This window comes from Simochromis diagramma, unplaced genomic scaffold (genome assembly GCF_900408965.1).
Source record: "Simochromis diagramma unplaced genomic scaffold, fSimDia1.1 OVJJ01000284.1, whole genome shotgun sequence".
In the NCBI taxonomy this organism is placed as follows: domain Eukaryota; kingdom Metazoa; phylum Chordata; class Actinopteri; order Cichliformes; family Cichlidae; genus Simochromis; species Simochromis diagramma.
Window position 1 is genome coordinate 2,104,510 of NW_024386871.1, and position 22,556 is coordinate 2,127,065.

A 22,556-nucleotide genomic window follows, 5' to 3' on the forward strand; every position below is an offset into this window, starting at 1 on the left:
TGTGTTTCTCCTTCTCTCTCTCTCTCTCACACATGCACAAACTTTAGATCTTAAAATTATTAATGAATCATAAAGTGGAAGACATTCAGTCATAATCTGGTGTTTATTTAAATCTGGACCTCATTTTCACTCTGGCACAAAAAGAACTGCATCCCCACTGACAAGTTTTCATAAACACAAACATCCAAACAAAGTAACAGCAGGCAGAATAGTTTGGCTCTTCAAACATCAACTGAGTACAAAAATACTCATTAAAAACAAAGAAAGAAAGAAAAAGGCCTAAAAACATTAAGTGGTGATATGAAAAAGAAAAGCCATCTGCATCTACTCTAAAATCAGCAGTTACAAATAACAAAAGAAAGTAAGTGAAGTAAAAATAAAAGAAAATACATTATTGGCACGGCACAATATAAAAGCAGGCTATGTGGAAAACAGAGAAATACACAAGATACAGTACATTAAAAAGAAAGAAGTACATGTCATTCAGATGATGTTGTTAACATGGAATAAATAGAATTTCAATGCAGCATATATTCTATGCTGAGAAGGATCTACTGGCATCTTTTGACATCTACATGGTAAATGAAGAGACATACAGCGGCCAGCAACTTAAAACATGAACAATTGCTTCCATAATATCTAAAAGGAATGGTAACACCTCCCTCTTGGAGCTGGTTTGTGAGTGTTTTCCAGATGTTAGACAGCAGTGTAAGAACTTCTGGGTACTTTAAAGAGAAACTGTTTCAAGTTGTATCTGTTTTTAAACAGTTTTCAGTGTCTAGAATTTAAAGTCTGATAAATAGCCACCAAAATCCTGAATTCGCTCTAAACCAACTGCATGGCCTTTTCCGAATTCAATATAATACCATCATATACTAAAACCCATCAACATACATCAATATCACACACTATACCTTTATTTACCTCACATGCTGCCAGTAGTTAAACAAAGGTCACTGGCCAGACTGTTCATTTACAGCTCAAAAAATGATAATTTTGTTTTAAGTACTTTAAAATTTGACTCCATGTCAGCGACACAGTGATAATGGAATGACGGGAGAGAGTCTGTCCGGCTCAGGATTGTAATGATAGCAAACAGCATACACAGTTTAATCATCAGTGCAGAAGAACAACACTTATAACACAATTCCAAAAGTAATTAACTTCTGGCTATTTCAACCCCATCACACATACTTAAGGGCTCTGCCTAGGCAGTCAATAACATGAATATACTGTAATGCAATGCAACATTATAGGCATAAAAGTTAAGCATGCAGGAAAATCTCCAGTTACACAGGATATATGGGTGACCTGGGCTGGCTGATGGCACTCTGGGCAAAATAAGGAGACACTAAGAGTTTATATAGTTATTGAAGTTTGCCATCATCAGGCTTAATTCTGAGATGGAGTTTAATGACAACCTAAACTCCATGGGAATTATCAAACAGCGCTGGGAATCAGTTAACAAGTTCATTTTTCTATACTTGGCTTAAAATTACAGAAGATGAGATTTTCATGGTATAACAACCTACAAAGAAATCATGGTTTCAAGGTACAGTTATTAGTGTATCGGTTTGAAGAAAAAAAACAAAAACGACCCTTAAAAGTACAGTAACAGACTTCAAAATAAAAGCAGTTGGTGGGTGGAGCTTTTCTCCCAATAGTATATAAGCAAATACAAATTGTATGATAAAGTCCACTATATAGGGTGTTTAAAAAAAAGAACCATCCAATTCTAACGGCTATATTCTTTAAAGATATACATACAGGAGACAGCAGTAAATTTTAAAATGTATGGCTGAATTTAAAGTTTTACATAGAAAACCTACAATGTTCACAAGTGCTCAACATGTTACCTGTGAACACCTACGGAATTAAAGCACTTTTAAATCAGATGATTCTCTTTGATACACCCTGTATACTCTGAAGCCAGAAGGCCACTGCAACCCTGACCGGTTGATACAACACCTTTCATTTACAATGCATGTCATAGCACCCACACTATTGAGAGAAACAAAATTACAGCCCACTACATATACTGGTAGTTGTTAATCAAAATGATTAACACAATCATGATGTTTGATGTATGAACTCATCCAACCATCAGCACCACCACCACCTCCAAAAGAAAGATCTGCACAGCATTAGGGTCATTTGTTATAACAAAACTGTGATTACAGAGTTCAGATTTAATAACTTTAATTTAGAGTAAAGGATGTTGGGACATTATTAAGGAAGACATGCTATAAACATAGACAAGCAGTGCAGGGGACATTCTCTTACACCAATCCATGGTAACAAATGAGATGATGAGAGAAAACCACCTTCAGAAATATACAATTAAAAGAAAAAAAAAATATATCAAACAAATTAGTGAGAGCTATGGTGATCCAAACTAACAATGTACCCAAAGTATTACTTTTTAACACAACATTTTAGTGCATGAATCAGGCAGGCTGGTTTTAAACTACCATTAAAATACTCATAGGAGAAATAATCACTTTCATATTAGTTTCAAAAGCAGGGTTAAGTAATAGCCAATACAATTTTTTCCCAGCAGTATTAAAAGGCACTAAAACCTTTTAAATCTGCAAATTCAGGTCAGATCCTATTACAATTGATTCAAAATTCTTACCATAACAGATGCGTCTGTGTTGAGACAGTTTACATATTTAGGACGATTAGCTACAGTTCAGATCACCAAAATAACTCCATGCTGGCATTTAAATAAAGAATAAAAGGCTAGATTTAAACTCCAGCATTTCAACACAAAGTATTGTAAGATGCTGGAAAAAAAATGAGAAGTCACATCTGAATTGTGAAGAGACCAATACATGATTTTAGCATACTTGATATCTCATTTGAGTTCAACATGTGTTGGGTGAGTCCCTGAGATATTGCTGCCTTTCTGGTGTTGACTTTTTATACAGTGTTTTTCCATTTCACAAGGTTTCCCCTCACACATGCACACAAACACGCACACATATTCAAGTAGGTCACTGAACTGCATCTACACACATATTCAAGAAAAAGAGGTCCTGATGTCAAGCTTTTGTCACTATAAGGTGGCGATTCAACAAACTAGATCTACATTTCAACACTTTGGATGGAAAAATTGAATAAATAAATCTTGCTATGGACAACTTTCCAACAGCTGGAATATACATATTAGAAACAACAATGCCCCCCGGTACCACACACCCTACCCCCTCCTATAGCAGTAGCTTAAAAAAAAAAAAAAAAAAAAAAAAAAGGGGAAAAATGTTTTTGTGGACAAGAACTGAGACTTAACCCCCAGGTCATTTACAAGGATCAAATTAAGTAAATATATGTAAAATATGCTTATTAATCAAGCACAAGCATTGACAGTGCCTAAGCAAACCTTAAAAATTTAAAATAGAGGAGTTTCGTAAAAGTAGCTGAGGTGTAGAAGTAGGCTAGCATTTAGAAAACCTCAGACATCTCCCGACAACTTCCTCAGCGATGTAAAAAAAACCTTCCAAAACTTGGGAAAAAAAAAAAAAAACAACAACAAAAAAATCAAAGGAAAAAAAAAATAAAAATTTTTGTTTGGTTTTGTGCAAGCTCCAATTCAACAGTTTCTCTTGTTACCCAAATCAATTCAAGCCATTAAAATACTGTTTTCATTTGTACTTTTGTCCCCAACTGACAATAGAGTTGTAAATACCCAGTAGTTTTGTTGCTGTAGATGTGTGTAGGAGACAGTATTCTCTTATCAAATACATCAGTTTTTCCCCTGGACCCACCCCCCAAACTCATCTTTGCTTCAACCTAAAATGTGCCTACTGGTCTCCGGTGCGTTCAATGGTGTCTATTACACGACTCAGCCTGATATTGAGCAGCCTGATCTGAGTGTCCAGGTGGTCGATTTTCTCTTCCAGTGAACCCGCCCCACCGCCACGGCGCCAGTATGCTCCCACAGGGCCTGTCATGAAGTACACAGCCATGATGAAGCACAACGGGAGCACTGCGCGCTCAGGGTCACCCTCAAACTTCTGCAGGATGTAGAGGCAGGATAGGGCGAAGAGAGTGACGCGGGCTAGCCAGAAGAAGCGTCCAAACACAGCGTGCAGCAGGTAAAAGAAACCCCCCAGGAACATAGACAGGAACCAGTAGGCCAAGAGCACAGCGGCGACTAGGAGCAGGGCACGTGCTGGGGAGCTGGTGAGAGATGTGGGGCTGAAGTAGTGGCTGAGGTTTGAAGCTACATGTGTACAGGGAGAAAGGGAGAGACACGAGAGGAAGTTAAAATTGTTAACTGTTTCCAGAAGCATGTATAATTTCAGATGCGATCTAGGAAGATGAATTTTAAACATACAGTGCTGTTGAAAAGTATTTATGATTTTTGTCACACTCACATGTTTCATCAGCAACTTTGTTTCTCATCCGTAATTGAGTTTCTTTAGATCATGATGATGTGTTGCTTTTTGAGCTCCTTTAGCAAATTTCACTTAGCCAGACAGTTTCTATTCAAGTGATTTCTTCACTCAACACATCTGGCAATATTTAGGCACAATTACTTTTACACACAGGGCCAGGCGGGTTTGGATAGCTTTTTCCTCTTAATAAATAAAATGAAATAATTTAAAGAACTGCATTTTTTAGTTACTCTGGTTGATATTAATATTGTCTAATATTAAATTTAGTTTGATGACCTGAAACATGCAAGTGTGGCAAGTATGCAATAAACTAAGGGATCTGGAAGGGGACAAATATTTTTTCATGGGACTGTACGTCTTGGCATTTTTCATTTTTTACCTGCCTTCATCATTCGGACATTCCTAACTGACATGTCCTAAGCAGCAATTTGTAGACTTACAGTCAATGCCCATCACATCCAGCAGATCCGACCAGATCTTCCAGATGGTGTCCAGGAAAGAGTCCACTCCATGGACAAACCTCTCCGTTGCTTTGGAGAAAAACTATGAGAAAATAAACAACCAATAGCAAAAGCAGGGTGAAAAATAACGTCCATGTACTGAGTGCATCATCGTCTCCTATGAATTATGGCAGTCTGTCGGTCAGACTACAATGTGCATTTCCCAACTATTAAATAAAGCAATGCTTTGGTGGCTTTTCAGTCCATAACCTATATTATGAATGATGTTGTGCTCATAGGGACTCTATGCAAAGTATGCAAAGAACTGCATTAAAACCAGGAAGGGCAGTTATGGGTGTGTTACAACTTTTGATCTGGCAGTGACCCAACATCATGGTCTCTGCAGCTATAAATCAAACCCCTGTTTACCAACTCTCCAGGGAACCGACTATTTTTCACTCTCAAATGGACAGGTAGCTAATGTGTTGATATAACAGTGGCCATACAGGATTATCATTACAGCAGCAGGTGCTTTTATTACACCGTGAAAGCAGTGTTTTCATAAGAACCCTTTGGCTGCCCGCTTTAGTAGCTCTTTTTCACAGCACACATAAACATTGCTGGAAAAGTCACAGATGCAATGAAGCATTTACAGCTGTATTTAAGTAGTCACAAAGGCTGATGTAAGTATCAGAGACAGTGGTTTAACATCCACACATCACTATCTTATGCCATAACTTTAATCAGGCACTCATTATTTGCATGTTCATCAGGTAAGCAGATGCACACTAAGACATGAAGCTCCATGTTACACTGTTAAGTCTACAGGAAAAACTACTCAACTCAACATATCTGACTTAATTACGCTTTGGCGGCTAAATGCAGGAAATAACATCACATTTCAAAATGCAGGAAATGCCGCAGGGCCAATGAGATCACTTGAGCAGGCCCCACTAGTTCCTTAATAAAAGCAGATTTCTAATACATAAAGAAACATAAAGGCGGTTATGTTGTGAATCAATGAAGCTATACTTATTTTATTTAAATTTAGATTCACTCATTCGTGGCTTGATTTGGCTTCACACACACACACAAATAAGAATGCAAGAATACGAAGCACATTTCTGTCTTTACTACGATTTTATACCCAGGTTTTTTCTACCGACTTAAACAGAAAAGGGGGCGATAAAGGCTTTTTTTTTTCCAAAATGGCATCCGTGGAATTATTAACCAGGCCTTTTCCTGTTCGCCATGCTTGGACCACAAACCGTAATGGCAGCTACGATAAGGCTCATGAACAAAGCCAGCCGCCGACTTAGCATGATATGGGCCTAACTGACCTTGTATAACCCTCTAATGTTGTCCTCTCCGAAGACGCTGCTCAGAGTCTGATAGATGCCGTTAGCTGCCCGTCGGAAGCTGTTCTGGTTGCTGGTCCTGCTCCTGCCCGCTTCGGCTTTGCCCAGCAAAGACGCGGAAAGCACCAAGAAAAACACGAAAAACCTGATTCTTTCCATGGCCCCAAGTGCCGAGGGTGTCAAAAGTAAATGTGTATCAAAATTTTTCCACTTAAACGAGGAATAAAACGGGTAATTAGCTGCCGAAAGCGACACCTTGCCGGGCGATGACCGACGCTGGCCGTGACGGTAGAAATAACTTGTGGCGCTTTCACGGACGCTTTGTAAAATTCTCGATCTTCGCCTTTACCAACTTGCCATTTGGGAGACTTTAGTAAAAGATTACCTGCAGAGTTGATTAATACATTTAATACCCTTTAACACGGCTTTATTTTCTCAGATAGAGAACAAATATATGAACTACAGTCCACTAAAAGAATAAAGAAATCGTTTTTAGTGGGAATTAGTGTTTTGCTAGATTTATTTGCAAATAATTGCATTAAATCTACAATCTACTTTCTATATATCTAAATATACAAAAAATTCTATACAAAAACACTATAACTATCCAGTGATATACTACTGAATGCATTTTAATCCCTTTTAGTCTCTTACGGCTGGGTATTGTGTTTTCCGTTTTCATGAGAAGCAGCATTGCCTTCACGTGAATTTAAAACAGGTTAGACTCATCTGAGGCAACCTGCTGCCCTCTGGTGGATATATTCCCCATCTCCATCGTACCCCTTATTTCTATCAGCCCTTCCCCAACGTAAATGTACTATAATTTGTATGTGTAACCATTATTAAGCTGAACCCAAACTGTTAAAATGACTGCTAAATAGCAGCCCATCGTTGTTACGTGTTTAGTCAGTTATCTACGATGTACATCTCTGTCGTGATTTGTCCAGTTTCCTTCTCCCATCACAAATACTGCATGCTTCGTATTTTTCAGTTTAAAAAAACGCTCTGCTTGCTGGTGTTTATGAGAAAGGAAATGTTAACAGCTGCTTATTAAACCACAGCCAGAAAATGAAAGCATTTATTACATCAAGTTCTTCTAGGTTACAAAGTGTTATCAGAAGTACTCTCAGAGGTTGGGTAATGGTGCAGTTTTCCAGTCAGCAACATGAATAATAGAAATGCAAGGAGTCCCAGGTGTGAAACTGTAATACGAGTCTTAAGAAAATATGAATACATGATGGGTTAATAAATAAATATAGTTGCTTTTAGGATATCACTATTGCAATTATGATAATTCAGACTCACCATCTGAGTTGTCAGAGATGGTCTTTGAGAATATATCTTTAAGATATCATATGTGCTGTGTAACGTTAATGACTTAATGAGATTTGTCCAGTCAAAGACACACTCCACTAACTAAGAGACGTGAAGGGAAATTCAAGTATACATGCAATTCAGTGCCCCCCTCAGAGAGCTACTTGTTACTTGCATAGCTTTCCCCTGAGTTCTCATTATCCAAACCTTAACTACATTGTGGGACAGGAAGAAGTGGGTCAAGAATGAACTGAGACTGGTCAAAAATGTAAATCAGTAGTACTACTACTAGTGTAGTGGTGGTGGGTGGGATGGGGTGAGGCTCTGTCACATTCAACCACTAGATGGTAGGATGGGACTATGGCTTCAATAAGTATAGAGGCTAATCTAATTTAAAAAAAAAAACAAAAAAAAAAACGCCCCCTCCATGAATAAAACATGCCAGAAAAGGCCAATAATGTAACATAAGCAGTACTACAAGAGTTACAAAAAAAAAATGTACAGGTGATACAGGTAATAAATGCTGATACGTCTCTTCAAAGTCCTTCCAAAAGCAAGTCTCACTCTTATTTCAGTAGTTTTTTGAAATTTTCTTGAAGTTCAATCCCCTCCCTCCCATAGAGACACCACTGAATCAGGTAAAAGCTAAAAGGTTTGTCGACTTGACCCTTACAAGCTTTCAAAGAGCTTTTTATTCCAGACGTTGTGGGCTAATTATACCAAAGTCCTTCGAGCAGGAAGTCTCGCCACTCCGCAGCTATCTTGAAATGTCTCTGGGGACTTATTTGGAAGTAATAGACTACCTAAATTAAATTTAAATTCACTGCTGCCTGGAATCCAAAACTACAAGCATAGAAGCACTAGTCAAATCTGATACATTTGTTCTCCATTATATATATACTAAGTATTAGGCTACAGGGCAGTAATTTTTAACTAAAAGCAATGACGACCAGAGATGGGCAGTAACGCGTTACTTGTAACGCGTTACTGTAACCCGATTACTTTTTTCAAGTAACGAGTAAAGTAAGGGATTACTATTGCAAAAAAGGTAATTAGATTACCGTTACTTTCCTGTAGGAACGCTGCATTACTGCGTTACTAAACGATTTTTTTAGAATGTCTCAACCGTGAGACTTGCTTTTTTGATTTTATTTTTAGGTTTAGCTCGTGAGCACGTCTTGAAGGTGCTATAAAAAGTTTTACTTACTAACTTGCAGTGTTTTTATTTCTAGGTTTTAGCTTCTGTGAGCACTTTGTGATTTTTATCTTGCAAGCGTGCTCTTGTTTACTACTACACTTACTTACGCGTGTGCCACGTGCTTGACAACCGCTGTCTGCAGATCAACAGTGGATAATATATCAAGTGCAGGAGAGAGTATGAGGTGCAGCGTTTAAAGCGTGGAAGCACTGACCTAACTTAAGTTGATTTCTTGCACTTCCATAAAAAGTGCCAAAAAATTAGTTGTCCGTTGTGCGTCGGGCAGAAGGAAAACTTCTTTTTTACAGCGAAAATAACCCCCTAAACTTCCAAGCAAGCATCGAGTGTCCTACGACTTAACGGGAAACTCACAGAGAAACTCGCGGATTCTTTCACTGACCACCGTGGCACACCTGCACCCGAGGTAAAACCTCCGCCCTACCCCACTCCTGATTAATCCAGGTGAAAATAGAGCAAAAGGACCGCTGAGTCTTTGATTTTATTTATTTTCTGCTGTGTTTTACTTGCATCTATTTGAAAGACTGAGTGTAAACACAAAAAAAATAAAATTATTTTATGTGCTGGAATGTGCAGAAAATAGGTTTAAATATTAAACAAATTTCTTCAGTCAGAGAATGTTGCATATAATTAAATTTTTGCTTGATGCATAAAGTTAAAAGATTAAAACTAATAAAACAAGTTTTAAAAAGAGACTTTTCCATTTGATTACATTCTGTATGATGGATTATGTAGAAAAAGTAGAATTGGGCTGAAAGAGCTATCGTTTATCACCTATTCAGGTTGTAAATCGTGAAACTGAAGTAACTAAGTAATTAATTACTTTTGAAAATAAGTAATCAGTAAAGTAACGGGATTACTTTTTTGGGAAGTAATTAGTTACTGATTACTTTTTTCAAGTAACTTGACCAACACTGATCACGACTTCGACTTTCCTCAAGTCAAAAGCACGTTTCTTAGTTTACTCTCACAGGTTGTCTTTATGTTCCGAAGATATGCTTCGTCCAGTAGGAGAGCAGAGAGAACAGCTATGTTGCTACACTGGGTCGGTAAACGAGCTAACTACGAGCAGCGGAACGAGCTGGACTTAAATACAACAGGTGAGCGAATAATGGTGCACAGGTGCTGCAGCGGGAGCTTGGAAAAGCCACGCCCACTCCGGGAGGAGGCGAGCAAAATTAATGCTCACTAGCACAACCACGCACGAGGGAGAGAAAGAAAAATAGAACAGCAGGAGGAGAAGAGAAAGGCAGGTGTTCCACTTGGAGAGCAGTTGGTACTATGACAGATATAAATATGTAGGAGCTTGTATTCTTCTTCTGAATTCTCCCATGAACTTCAGTTCTCAGAGTGCCACGTCTCTCACTCGCCTGTCTTGTCTCTGTGGTCCTTCTGCTTACTTCTCCTCCTCCGTGTGTGTTCGGTCTGCAGTTGCCATGTAACAATATGTGGTAACCAAGCAACTATGCAGGCGAAGTAACCAGCGCAGTCCTGACAAAGGGGAGCACAGGGCAGGCATTTTTTAACCTTGGTAGCATAATTTAATGAAAGTACAGCTACACCCTATGGCAGAATAAAGAAGGAGTATTTATTGTGTAATTAAATTTTAGCGAGACTACCACTCTGTGAGTTAAACATGTACGGACGGGCTCCAAGAGTGACCTTCATGACAGCAGGGGGTGCATCGTCTGCTGTTGGTCCAGGATCATACAATGTGAGCCAGTCCAGTTACAAGATATCAGGTACTTACAAGGAAAAATATCTGTCCTTCCAAAATCTTTTTTTTTCTTCTTCAGAAAACTGTAAAACTTTAAGTTAAATTTAAATTTAGCTAGCTTGCAAAGAAAGAACGTCGAATATTTGGGCTTACAGATTTGAATCTGCTTATACACTTTCAATTGATAAAAGTTAAATTAATATGTCTGGGAAGTATAACTCAATATGTAAGCAAAAGATGTTCCTGCTGCTTTGTTGTTTCACAGTTACATAAGTGTATTAGAAAATAAAGCGTCCTGCAAGCTTGCAGTCATTTGTATATCTTACCTTGGGAAAATTTTCACTGTTGTAGATGGCTATGCACCATTCCTTTCCTTGAGTGCCAGGCAATCAATATTCTCCAAAGACAGTGAGAGTTTACTAGGACCTGGACACTATGACTGCTCACCTGTTAAAGTGAGTAATCCATTTAATTTACAAAAGCTAAATGACGATGTTGCTTGTCCATGGTTTAAAACAAATATTTTAAGAAATATATTTTTTGATACCAGCCTTATTCTCTCTTTGCTTGGCTTTCTGTTGAACCCTTGTCTCTTCAGTTAAATGTCCATGGTGGCAGCAGTCTTCAGAACCGCTCCAAGCGTTTTGAGGATGTGGTGTCAGAGGTTCCAGGCCCTGGGGCCTACAATGTGTCGCCTGCCTCAAAAAAGGCACACAGGGCTGTGACGGCTAATGTAGGACACCCTGGAAGGCCTGGCAACAAAGTGGTAAGCATATGGGTGAAGATAGGAGAGCATAGTACATGAGTAGTACTGACACTTGCTACTTTTATTGTATTATGTCATGCATCTGTTCTTCTGAAATACTCAGTTATCATAGATGGCAATGGCTTTATAATGCTGAATATGCCCGCATATCCACTTTAGTGTTGTTATTTCTTAGCCTTTCAAACTTTTCTAACTCTTTGTGTTTGGTGTACATTTGGGGCAAAATCCCATTGGCAGGCGTAATACCCATTTTAATACTGCTATTCTTAGAATAAAGCAAGTAGAAGAAACTTGCACAATCCAAAGCTGGTACAGAAGACTCTTCATCCTGTTTGTGCTGGTTTGAATGTTGAGTGCACTTGCAAACTCGCATTCTATATCATATATGAACTATGGAATAATGGTAATGAATGACACAGTATCTTGTTTATCCCTTTTGTAATTTTTTCAAGAATATATGCAAAAATCAGCTATAAGTAAGTGCTTTACAAGCTGTTATCTGTGGATATTAGTGGATACCTAACTTGGTGCGTTTGAAACTTGCTCCTCCAGAGCTGAACGCGAGCGTCTTGGTAGGCGTTATTTTTTTATGCTAGTTGTAATTAACCAAAAAGCAAGAATGTACATTTACATTACTCCCAGATCCCAGAAAGTCAGTAGAAAAACTTCCTGGCATTTTTTTCATTCAATTTCTTTGTTTATGTTCCCTCAGTATCTCTGGTTTCTATTGCACTGGTGCAGTTCTACTTTTTACTTCTTTTTCTCTTCATCGTGCCCTCACTATCTTTTGCTGATCTTCTGTCCCTCATTTACGGTTCTCCCTCTCACTCTGTCCCTCACTCAGTCTCGTCTTTTATTGGCCCCAGGCAGTGCTCAGCTGCTTTGTAAGCCAGGGCATTTTTTTCCAACAGAAACCCTGACTTTTTGCTTTACTCTTTCTGCTTTTCTCCTGCCTTTTTTTTTCTCTTTGCATTGGCTGCAGGCTAAAGGTCTCCGGCTAGCTCTTCAGTCAGACATTCCATCCATTCCCTCCCCGAGCCAGGCCTATGGCTATGAAGAGGATGCCCGGGGTGTCCTCCGTAAGCAACAGCCCCCTCCTAAGGACACAACCTTGGGGCCAGCCTACTACAGTCCGCTGCTGGTAAGGACAAATACACACAGACAGTTTTGAAGTCCTGTTGAAGTTTGAACATTCATCCATCAGAAAAGGTGAAACCCTCATTTGTGAATGCATGCGTGCTTTCATTAATCAGCACGAGTATGTGTCTGAGTGTACTTTCTCTTCCATGAGGCAACATCCATTAGTGTTAGGTAGATCTAATGCACCGCTGAACCCCCACCCCACCTCATTCACTTGGCCCAAAAACCATTTCCATAGCTAATGAATGCAGCTCCACTTTAAAAAAGCCACAGTGCACCAATGCTCATCCATTTTACATGCCAACAAAGAGAGCCATTAGTAATTATTCTTCAAGCTATATTACTGTATTCACTTAAAATAATGCACACGCCTGCTGGTCTGGCTCTCAATTAAGTAATTTTTCATCTGTTAATGACCTGAGGAAGTCAACAGCGTCCTTGAGTGTTGGCCGAGGTTGTGTCAACACACCGGCACAGGCACAGAGGCGTGCTGTGATTTAGGGCTATCAGCAGTGCATCCATCCATGGCTCTTTTTCTTTTTTTTTCTCCTTTGACTCAGCTTCTGTTGCTCTCCCTTTGAAGGTTCGACCTCAGTATCTGTCTGTCTCCTTCCCTCTGTTCATCCGTCTGACACACTTATTTCTTTAAACTCAAACACTTCCCCCACCCCGTGCTCTGACTGAGTTCAAAAGTGTGCAGAGGAAGAATTAAGTGGTTGTCTGAGGACATAACTTCAAAGTGCCTGGGACAATCTCTGAATGATAAGACATTAGAAAGACATCAGAAGAACAAAACTTCTTTTTTTTTTTTTTATCTTTGTGTTATTGAGAAGCACAAAAACATGTTTAATCACTTTTATTTACAGATATGATTGGACTCTGTATTTACGAAACAACATCAACTGACTGCTGTGTATTAAATTGGCCAAATCAACATAGTACACAGGATCAGAGTCAGACTGCTAAGCTGTATAATACAGATTCCTCACTGATATATTGGTTAAAGTACATACGATGGTTCATATGTTAAATCCATGAATAATGCAGTAAGAACCACTTAATATTTTGTTAGTTCACAGTATTGTGCAGTATTAAATTTAGCGAATTAACAGCCATCCAGATGGTGATGTGGAATGCAGACTCTGCAGACCCCAAAATCTGTTGTACAATATCTGCTTTGTTTCTTCAGCTTTCAGCTGTGCACAGCATCGTCACCATGTCAAGTTATGCTCTGTGAACACTTATTGATGATAGCCAGGACATGTGATGACAAATTACTGGGCAAAAGTCGTGTTATGAACCAGGGATGTCAGATTTATTTTACTTGACAGCCCAACTGATCTCTAGTGAGACAGATAAGTAAAAGAGGTAAAGCCATTACATAAGAACCTATAAAAATACATTTTATATCTTTTATGTTATTTTCTAAAAACATATGAAAACATACATTATTTTTCATGGTGTTATATCACCATTATTTCACAAAGCAGAAAAATAAGTGCGCATTCAACATAATGGCTCAGCTTTTCTAGTCAGTCAATCTAAGCAATATATCAGCACGGTTCTCTGATTTAACCAGGAAACATGCTTCAGTGTGCTATGGCAGACCATTGTTAATGTCTTTACCAGTTAGACCCTATAGCTGACAATGACTAAGACTAAGAGTTTTGATCATAACTCTCATGGTGTAAATTATTATTAAGGATTTGCAACGCAATCCTTTGTGGTGCAAAATACACCAAAAAGATAAAAAAAAAATCAGACCCTTCTGTTGATTTCACACTTTGAAACATCTTTATTTATGTTGTTCTTTTTAATATGTCAGATATTTGTATCACTTGTCAGACCTCTTATTTTATTTTATACCAGCAGGCTTTTTTAATTTCTTAAAAAAAAATAAAAATAAAGCCTATGAGAATGATAGTTTGTCCATAATACACCATACAATCACGGCCCTAACATAATGCATTAGTCATTTTACACATAATCAGCATTTGGCACATTGTGGATAAGTTTACCTAACACACAATTAGGAGTTTCAATGTGTTGAACCTGCCACAAAAACAGCCCTACCAGCCCTTTTTTCTAGTCCACTTTTTCAAATTTTTATCTAAATAATACATATCTTGCCTTTCCATTTCATCATATCTGAATGCACATCTTTATGCCCTCTATTTGCAATGTTGTTTTTGCTTTTAAAAGCTTTCCTTGACATAAATAGGCAATTTGTGACTCTGAGTTCAGCGCCGGCTGCAAAATCATCATAGTTTGTGTCTGTATGCAGTAGAGAAGTGTTGCTTTTTTTGAACATCCTTGTTTCCTATCTCCCTTCCTTGAAACCTGATTGTGGGATCATAGGGGGCCTAACCTCAGATCTTGTCCTCCAGTCACTGTTAAAGTTGAAATAAGGAGACAGGCACCACACAGAGTTTGAAACTTTTTAAGACTGCCTGGCAGTACCTCCATAACCTGCCTCACATAATAAACACAGACAGTTGGGTCAAGGAAGAAGTTAAAAGAGAAATGAAAAAAGGTTTGCAGCTTTGATTTTTTTTTAATCTAGCAAACATTTTTTGTGTGTTTTTTCTGTGTTCAGTTTTGAGCTGCAAGCAGCAGACTTATGCCATTGTCAGAAACATGAATTATTTGAATTGAAGACCAAACTGAGAAGAAGGCTACTTATATGAATCACATATTATGAACAGAATGCTGTAAAGCATTTAATCTTTCTTATATTTAGTAGAGCTACAGTCCATCCATTGGGTATTGTGTCAGGAAAGGCACTGGGTAAAAAAATCAGCTTAATCAAAAAAGCTGCTCTGTTATGGCAACTCCTTGTGAATGAGGCAGCAGCAGATAATTGTTTGAATTTGGGATTGATGATACTGTAACCAATACATTATCACCAATCTAAACAGGAAAATAGATGCATAGTTTTTAGATTAATAATATATATACATGTATTTTATTAATATGTAATATAATATCAGGGCTTATTGGCATGTGTGTGCATATATAGGACACAAAAAAGCATTTGAATATCTTTAATATCCGTCATGAACCTTCACCATTTAAACAAACATCATTCTTTCCTCCGCCCTACTCCCTTCTCATTCTCAGTTAGAAGACACTCACTGCTGGTACAAGAGTGCCAACAATAATTTAGCTATTACCGGTAGTTGCATTAATTTTTATTTATTTAGGTTTTCTTTTTTTTTCTTTTCTTTTTTTTTTTAGCTCATTTACAGAATGTCATATCAATCAGAGAAAGAATCCAATATCGAGTGGCTGTGTGAGGTGTTAATCGTTTCAGTGTTGGTGTGAAGGGGACTGCTTTCATACTAGTTTCAAATACAGATGTTGTTGTGCAACCATTGTTGTTTTCAAAGTGTAATCTTCCCTCTGTGGCTCTTATGCAAACCTGTTTCCACTGCTGAAATTTATTTGGTTTTTTTGCCATCTGTAAGTTAAAATTGGGTTGCTTTGTCAGCTTTGAGTTATTTATTCTGCATATTGATTAGCAAGTCTCAGACTGGGTAAATGCAGGTAAAAATGCAGGGAGAGAGAGAGGGAAAGGGAAGGCTGTTTTTGAGAAAAATTCACAAATGTTACCTCAAAGTACTGCAGACTAGTACCCACTAGAGAAGTCTTTCTTAATAGTTAAGCTGTAAAATGGAAGTGCAAGCTATAAAATATAGAGGATCTACACCTGGCATAATTTCATATTTCCTTCAATCTTCAAGAATATGGGCTGGAAGACAAATATTCTTCTCTTCTCTTCTCTTCTCTCCTCTTCTCTTCTCTTCTCTCCTCTCCTCTCCTCTCATTTCCAGGAGACGAGTTCTACACAGAAATATAAAGGGATCCACTTTGGCAACATGACAGGGAGGAGATCTGAGGAGAAGGTGGATGTGGGACCAGCTCCAGGACAATATGACCCCGAACTGTGAGTATCACATCATTGCTAGAAACAGTCCCATGGACAGCTAATTAACAATCCAGGCATGTAACTTGAAGTTACATGCCTGGTTTTCTGTAAGTTTTCTGTAGGAACTCCTAAAGTTTGCAGTACCTATGGAGAGCCTTGCCAAACAACCATGTAGCATCATGTGCAGTTCTGAAATATTGATATTTAAATCGATTTGATGGCTAACCACCGGTGCATGGATTTGGAATTTATTTTCACAAATTCACATCTTGAAGCAAGGAGCTGAGAGGGTGGTTAGATAAGACTCTACCCTGCATGGGATCTCAGATGTTCACTGCTCTTGAACTCCTACCAAGATGTGTGCTGAATAGAGAGGCTGCTCTTCCAAAGTGAAATATTACTTTGATCCTATAGCTGGAGCATTACAGTTGACATTTTTCAAATACCATTTCTATTGATGGCCACAGAGGATGGCGCTTACTAAGCACTTCTACATGGGTGGGCACACACTCAGCTCAGCTATTCATAAAGGAATTGACTTAGAAGAAAAAGAAGAAGAAGAAGCCCTTATTTGTCACGTTTCCTTTGCAGCACAGTGTAATTCTTTTGACTGTGCATCACCGTTGTTAGACAGCTGGTGTCAGCGATGATATGGTACATCTTTATCAGAAAGGGTTAGCAGCCTTGCTAAAGGGTTCAGCAGGTTAATTTTAGTGGTGGCTGGGGCTGAAACTCTGACCTTCTGATCAAACAGAACCCAAACCATTCGAGCATCATTGTCCCTTGGCAGCAGAAGTAATAAAAAGGAAGGTGGTTTACTGATGCAGGTAGACATTAAAACATCCACATAGCCATGTCTGTGGCACACATGTGACTACTGGAAATGTTTAAAAATAACAGTATATTCAGTCTTTGCTCCTGTTACAGTTATTACAGGCATTTCATCCTTATGAGCTCCTTTACTCTGGATTATAACTTTCCACTCTTCTCCCCTGCTTCCCACTTTCTTTGCTTTGCTGTTCTCTTTCTATTTATTTTTCCACTCCACATTTGTCTTTGCCACTCAGTCAATATATTTTTTCCCCAATTCTCATTTTTTCTGTTCTATTTTGTATGCTTTTGAACACCTCCCCCTTTGTATATATAATACTTGTTTGCCTATGTTTTCTATTTTGAAAGACATTGTCATTGCCTCTTTTTCCTGTAGGGTCCCAGAAACACAGTACGAGAATGTGAACCTTCAAAAGGATCAGAGAGGTAGAGTTGAGCTTGCCATCCCTCGCTACCATGAACTTGTGTCCATGCAGGCAGAAAAGAAGGTGGGTTGGCATGACTTTGTATCCCTTTGATTCTATATATACAGGTTTAAATCAATGATAAAAAAAAGCTTTAGAGGGCATGAATCAAGGTTAAAGTCTGAGCTCACAAGCTGTATGGAAAAGGCTGATGCAGCCAAGGTGGCATTGATCACTACAGTAAATACAAGCCATATAATTTTTCCAATAAATGCATTAAAATGCTCACAAACACTGCCAACACAGTCAAGAGGTCTAGTTCAATGACTGGAATCAGCTGAGGTGACACCTAGCAAACACACAACTCCCTCTGGTTGGCACCCATATGTCACATAGAGTGCTGATGCACATGATCTTGATTACTTTTATTTCTTAGTGCATTTTCAACCTGTTTGTTATTAAAAAAGAAAGTGGGAATAAAGAGAAAAATTAGCCATAGAATCCAAAACAGTTTTTTGCATCAAGCAAGTAAAGTTTTAAACTGAGCATCTGGGGATTGACTTGATTTTGGAGCCAACTTTAAGTGACAGGAGATTCACATTCTAAGTAACCAAAATGATTATCCTAAAGAGTGGCCATTCTGGTCACAAGTGATAATTAAAATGTCAGCAAAATCCAGCACCTTCCAGTGCTATCACGCTGTTAGCCTAGTGGAGTGGTGAACGCAGTAGCAGACATCAAGCAGACACAGAACGTTTACTGAGTCACGTCTCTATTTACTCGATTAACGTCAGTGCGATATTCACTCTCCTTTCATCTTTGTTTTTGGTCTTTACAGGTTTTTTGTAAAGACATCAGCTAAACTGACTCTTTAGCTGATGACTACTCCACTATGTTCACGAACTGGTCCCTCAGTCTTTTAGTTTTTGGACATGTATCTGTCAGTTAGTTTATAGGATCATTTTGGCTAAGAGAAGTTTCTTGTTGCTGCACAAAATGACTGATCAAAGTAAAGCTGAAAAATAAAGCTGTGGCTTGTGAAAACACTGGGCAAAACACTAACACACAAATGCTCTACAGAGCTGACAGCAACTAACTTATGCAGTATCATGAACAAGTATTTCTCCCCTTCCACATCCAGTTCCACTTACATGTTACCTGGCCCTGTGTGAAAAAGTAATTGCCCCTAAACCTAATAACTGGTTGTGCCACCTTTGCTAGCAAGAACTGCAGTCAAGCATTTGCAGTAACTGACAGTGATTTATTTCTCATCACTTTTGGAGGGCATGTTTAAGGTCATGCCAAATCATCTCAAATTTGAATTTAAGTCCAGACTTTTTTTTTTTTTTTTTGGTTTATTGTCCAGCTGCATCTATCTATCTCAAGTGCTCTTGAGCTTCAAGGTAGAAACTGATGACTGGACATTCGATTTCAGGATTTTCTTGTAGAGAGCAGAACGGCTCCATCAACTATGGCAAGTCGTCCTGAAGCAGCAAAGCAGTCCTAGACCATGATGCAACCACCATCATGTTTGTCTGTTGGTACGATGTTCTTTTTGTGAAATGTTGCATTAGTTTTACACCAGATTTAACAGGACTCAGACCTTCCAGAGAGTTTGGCTTTTGTCTCATCAGTCCACAGAATATTTTCCCAATAGTCTCTGCAATCATCAGGATGTTTTTTGGCAAATGTGAGACGAAGCTTTGTGTTGTTTTTGGTCAGCAGTGGTTTTCTCCTTGGTTTAAAGTTTTCTCCATTTGTAGTTAGTTTTTCACATGGGGCGAGGTACGTTTTTCACAGCACTGTAGTTATTTGAGCTATTACTATATGAATTATTAGCCAACATAGTACAATACAGCACAAGAATAATGTTGAATTATGCTTTTGTAAAACAAAGACTTGAATGTGTCCATTCAATTATTAAATAATCTTGCTCAGTTATGCTCATTAATAGACATTGAAGTCACTGGCTTAATTTTATTTGTGTTACTTATATATTTTATGATATTTTCTCATATTTGTTTCAGTAGTCTTACTCTAAAATCAGAAAAAATAACAAGACAGCAGAACCTGCTATTTTTAAGGCATTAACCAACCTTGGAACTAAAAAGACTGAGGAAAAACAAGCTTGAGCACACAAAGTGAGCTGTGCTACAAGCTGAGGCAGGAAACTTACTAACAGCACTGTCACACTATGTGTTTTTTTTTCTCCCTGAGAATGCTGCATGCTGACCACAAATAAATCTAATCACACTTAATTATAAAAATGATCTCTGTGTTATGGTCCTTTTGTAAGTACCATTTAATGTAAAGCCATCATAATCACATTATGATTGAAAAATGAGCACTGCCTCTGACCCCGCCTAATGAGTCCTCTAACCTTCTGCTTGAGCATGTCATGTTATTATTTAATTACACTAAAATACAATGTATATGGTAGTACCTTTCAACAACAGGCCTTTGATTAACAGGTAACTAACGTGTGATTTTTACATGGAGAACCGGGTAAATATGTTGGATTCCTAATGGATTTTTCTAAGCTGAAAGACAGTTCACTAGTTCATCTCATAGGGGGCAGTAAAACATAAGCTTTTACTACAGACTAATATATTGGAAGTGGATGAGTAGAGGGTAGTTATTCACCTGCATATGAACTTGACTGTGCTGGCAGAGTAATGCTCTGTGATGCCTTATTTTACCGATCGGTGGGTTAGAGAGGGCGAGGTAAAGGCTGGATTTCATGAAAAAAGGTAAAGTTTAGTTTGTTTTTTTTTTTGTTGTTGTCATTTATGTTTTTCCCATTTCTTGTTTTCCTTTTGTCTCTCACAGCCTCTTATTGCTGTTTTACTTCTCTTCACTTTTCTTTATCTATATTTAACCGTTAAACAGTTTGTTTAAACACGTACCTTCAATTTACCTGAAATTTCTCACTGACTTTACTGTTTGTGTATTTTTTGTGTGTTCTATATGCTGTATTTGGACCCCCAACCATGTTGGTTGCACCTCCATCCATCATCATTAGTATCTCACATGTCAACCCATATGTACTCCCACACATACATACACTGACCAGATGGGTCATTTCCCACAGTGGGGACACTCAGGACAAACACCTTTACTTCCTGGAGATCAGCAGACAGTCTGCCTCTAATGGCTCGGGGCTGCTGGTGTCTTATAGACTTTAAGAGTCTGTGTGCAGGATTTACCCATTAAATAGACATTCTGACATAGCTAGGGCAATATCTGAGCAAACCACTTTAAGATACCATTACAGTGTGCATCCCTGCAAACACAAGAAAAACAGATAAAGTTGTACCCGTGCAGTGTCTGATATAACCCTGGATATACAAATTACACTGTCAGTTCACCTTTAAAATGCTGTGAATATCATGTTAATGTTATCACGGGTGGTGATATTATGTTTGCAGCATGTGATATATTTAGAAACAGGGAAGCAGCACAGCTCCCAGGGGGGAAGAAGGAAGAATTCTTGGCAGGAAGTTTAACTTACAGGATTACCTACCTCTAAAACTGTAAATTGAGCCTATTGGGCATGCAATATATTCATTTAAATGCGTTTTAATTATAATATGTGTGTTGGGACAGAAAGGCATTGTTATCTTTGTAAAAAAAATTAAGAATGTCTATATATGGTTTGATTTAAAACTGTATCAACAAAGACACTACACAAAAGCTTAAAGTTCTGTTTAATTCAATTTTATGTAAATACAGCCAAATCACAACCACGGTCTCCTTAAAGTACCTTATATATTTAAGGCAAAGACCCTAAAATAATAGAGAAGTTGTAAAAAGTTGGCGTGGCTGTAGAGCAGGTCATCTACTAATCGGAAGGTTGATGGTTTTATCCCTGGCTACTCCAGACAGCATGGCAGATATCTTTGGGCAACCCTTGAGCTGTTCTCTGATGCATCCATCGGAGTGTGAAAGTTAGACAGAAAGCATTTAAGCTTAGGGGGGGAAAAGTGCTTGTATGAATGGGAGAATGAGGTCTGTTATATAAAGTGCTTTGAGTGCTCAGGTAGAATACAGTTTTTCTTGAACACTTGGCAATAACTTGCATGCAGAAACCTTTACACAGAGTTCCTTTCTCTCAAGTTACACATGTATTTTACTGGATTTGTTTTTAACCAGCCAGCTTTGTAGACTCTTTTTGAGCACATATGCAAATGTATTTGCATATGCAATGATGAAATAAAAGCATTGTACATCTCTTCAGAAAGTCTTTGCAAACCAAATTCTTATGAATGACAAAACAGGCACATATCTTCTTATCATTATTAAATGTGGAAAAAATGTTATAGGTATGTGCTGCAAATCAGTAAAACAGGTTTCCTAAGAAAATGGTGGCAGTCTTACTGTACGTGAAGCACACCGTGGCAAATTTGATTAAGAGGAAAGGAAATAAGAGGGCAATCTAGTCATTGTTCATTAATAGACTCTGAGCTGTCCTATGGCATGGGGAAGGTCCAGAGGTTCACTGAGCTTCCCCCTCACAGTGCTAACAATGGCCAAAGAATTCTGTGATGTCTTACTGCAGAACTAGTTAAACCACCTGCAGCAGAGAAACCTTGTTGTTTTCCAACAGACAGAAAAATGCCCAGCTCTGTATCAGGCAGCGTGGAAATGTGCGTAGGTGTGATTGTAAGAAAGTGTCCAGGTTTTCTTAGCCTCTCACTGTCAGCCTCTCTGTGAGTGCTGTTTGCTGCTTTGCCAGATGCAATGATTGCTGCCTCAAAATTACATAGTCTTCTTAAGTTGGCGTATGACATGACTATTACAGCTCGGTCACACAAAAGCACAAACACTGTGCACACTTAATGCTGATTGTTTTTTCTGCTCTGTTTCTTTACATAAATGACTTAATTGGAGAGCAGAGAAAGAAAAGGGCTTTTTCCTGTATGTATTCACAAGTTACTCATCATTAGCTGCATTTTTTTTTCTCTGCTCTTTTTCCGTTCGATCTTCTTGATATTTCAGCCTCCTCTCCTTGCCAGTGAGTGCTCATCATTCATAAGAGATAC

General features: G+C 38.3%; 2 protein-coding genes across 7 annotated transcripts in view; one reads left to right on the forward strand and one right to left on the reverse strand.

The window, feature by feature from the left end:
• Window positions 1-84: 84 nt before the first annotated feature.
• On the reverse strand, window positions 85-6,513 carry LOC120733424 (bri3 binding protein). Its single transcript, XM_040031609.1, has 3 exons — window positions 6,181-6,513; window positions 4,841-4,943; window positions 85-4,225 (listed from the first exon to the last, which is right to left on the reverse strand). The coding sequence occupies exons 1-3, from the start codon at window positions 6,355-6,357 to the stop codon at window positions 3,804-3,806; spliced, it is 702 nt and encodes a 233-aa protein (XP_039887543.1). The 5' UTR covers window positions 6,358-6,513; the 3' UTR covers window positions 85-3,803.
• Window positions 6,514-9,690: 3,177 nt separating this feature from the next.
• The window catches only part of stpg2 (sperm-tail PG-rich repeat containing 2), a 69,222-nt gene continuing 56,356 nt past the window's right edge, over window positions 9,691-22,556 (forward strand). Inside the window, exons 1-7 of one of the 6 annotated variants that reach the window (XM_040031613.1) lie at window positions 9,692-10,259; window positions 10,339-10,470; window positions 10,797-10,900; window positions 11,044-11,211; window positions 12,194-12,352; window positions 16,185-16,297; window positions 17,487-17,598. In XM_040031613.1, the coding sequence (XP_039887547.1) occupies window positions 10,365-10,470; window positions 10,797-10,900; window positions 11,044-11,211; window positions 12,194-12,352; window positions 16,185-16,297; window positions 17,487-17,598 (762 nt within the window). In that variant the 5' untranslated portion in view covers window positions 9,692-10,259; window positions 10,339-10,364. Of the gene's footprint in view, window positions 10,471-10,796; window positions 10,901-11,043; window positions 11,212-12,193; window positions 12,353-16,184; window positions 16,298-17,486; window positions 17,599-22,556 lie in introns of all 6 variants that reach the window. The other 5 variants (XM_040031611.1, XM_040031614.1, XM_040031615.1 and 2 more) reach the window with 5 other exon arrangements.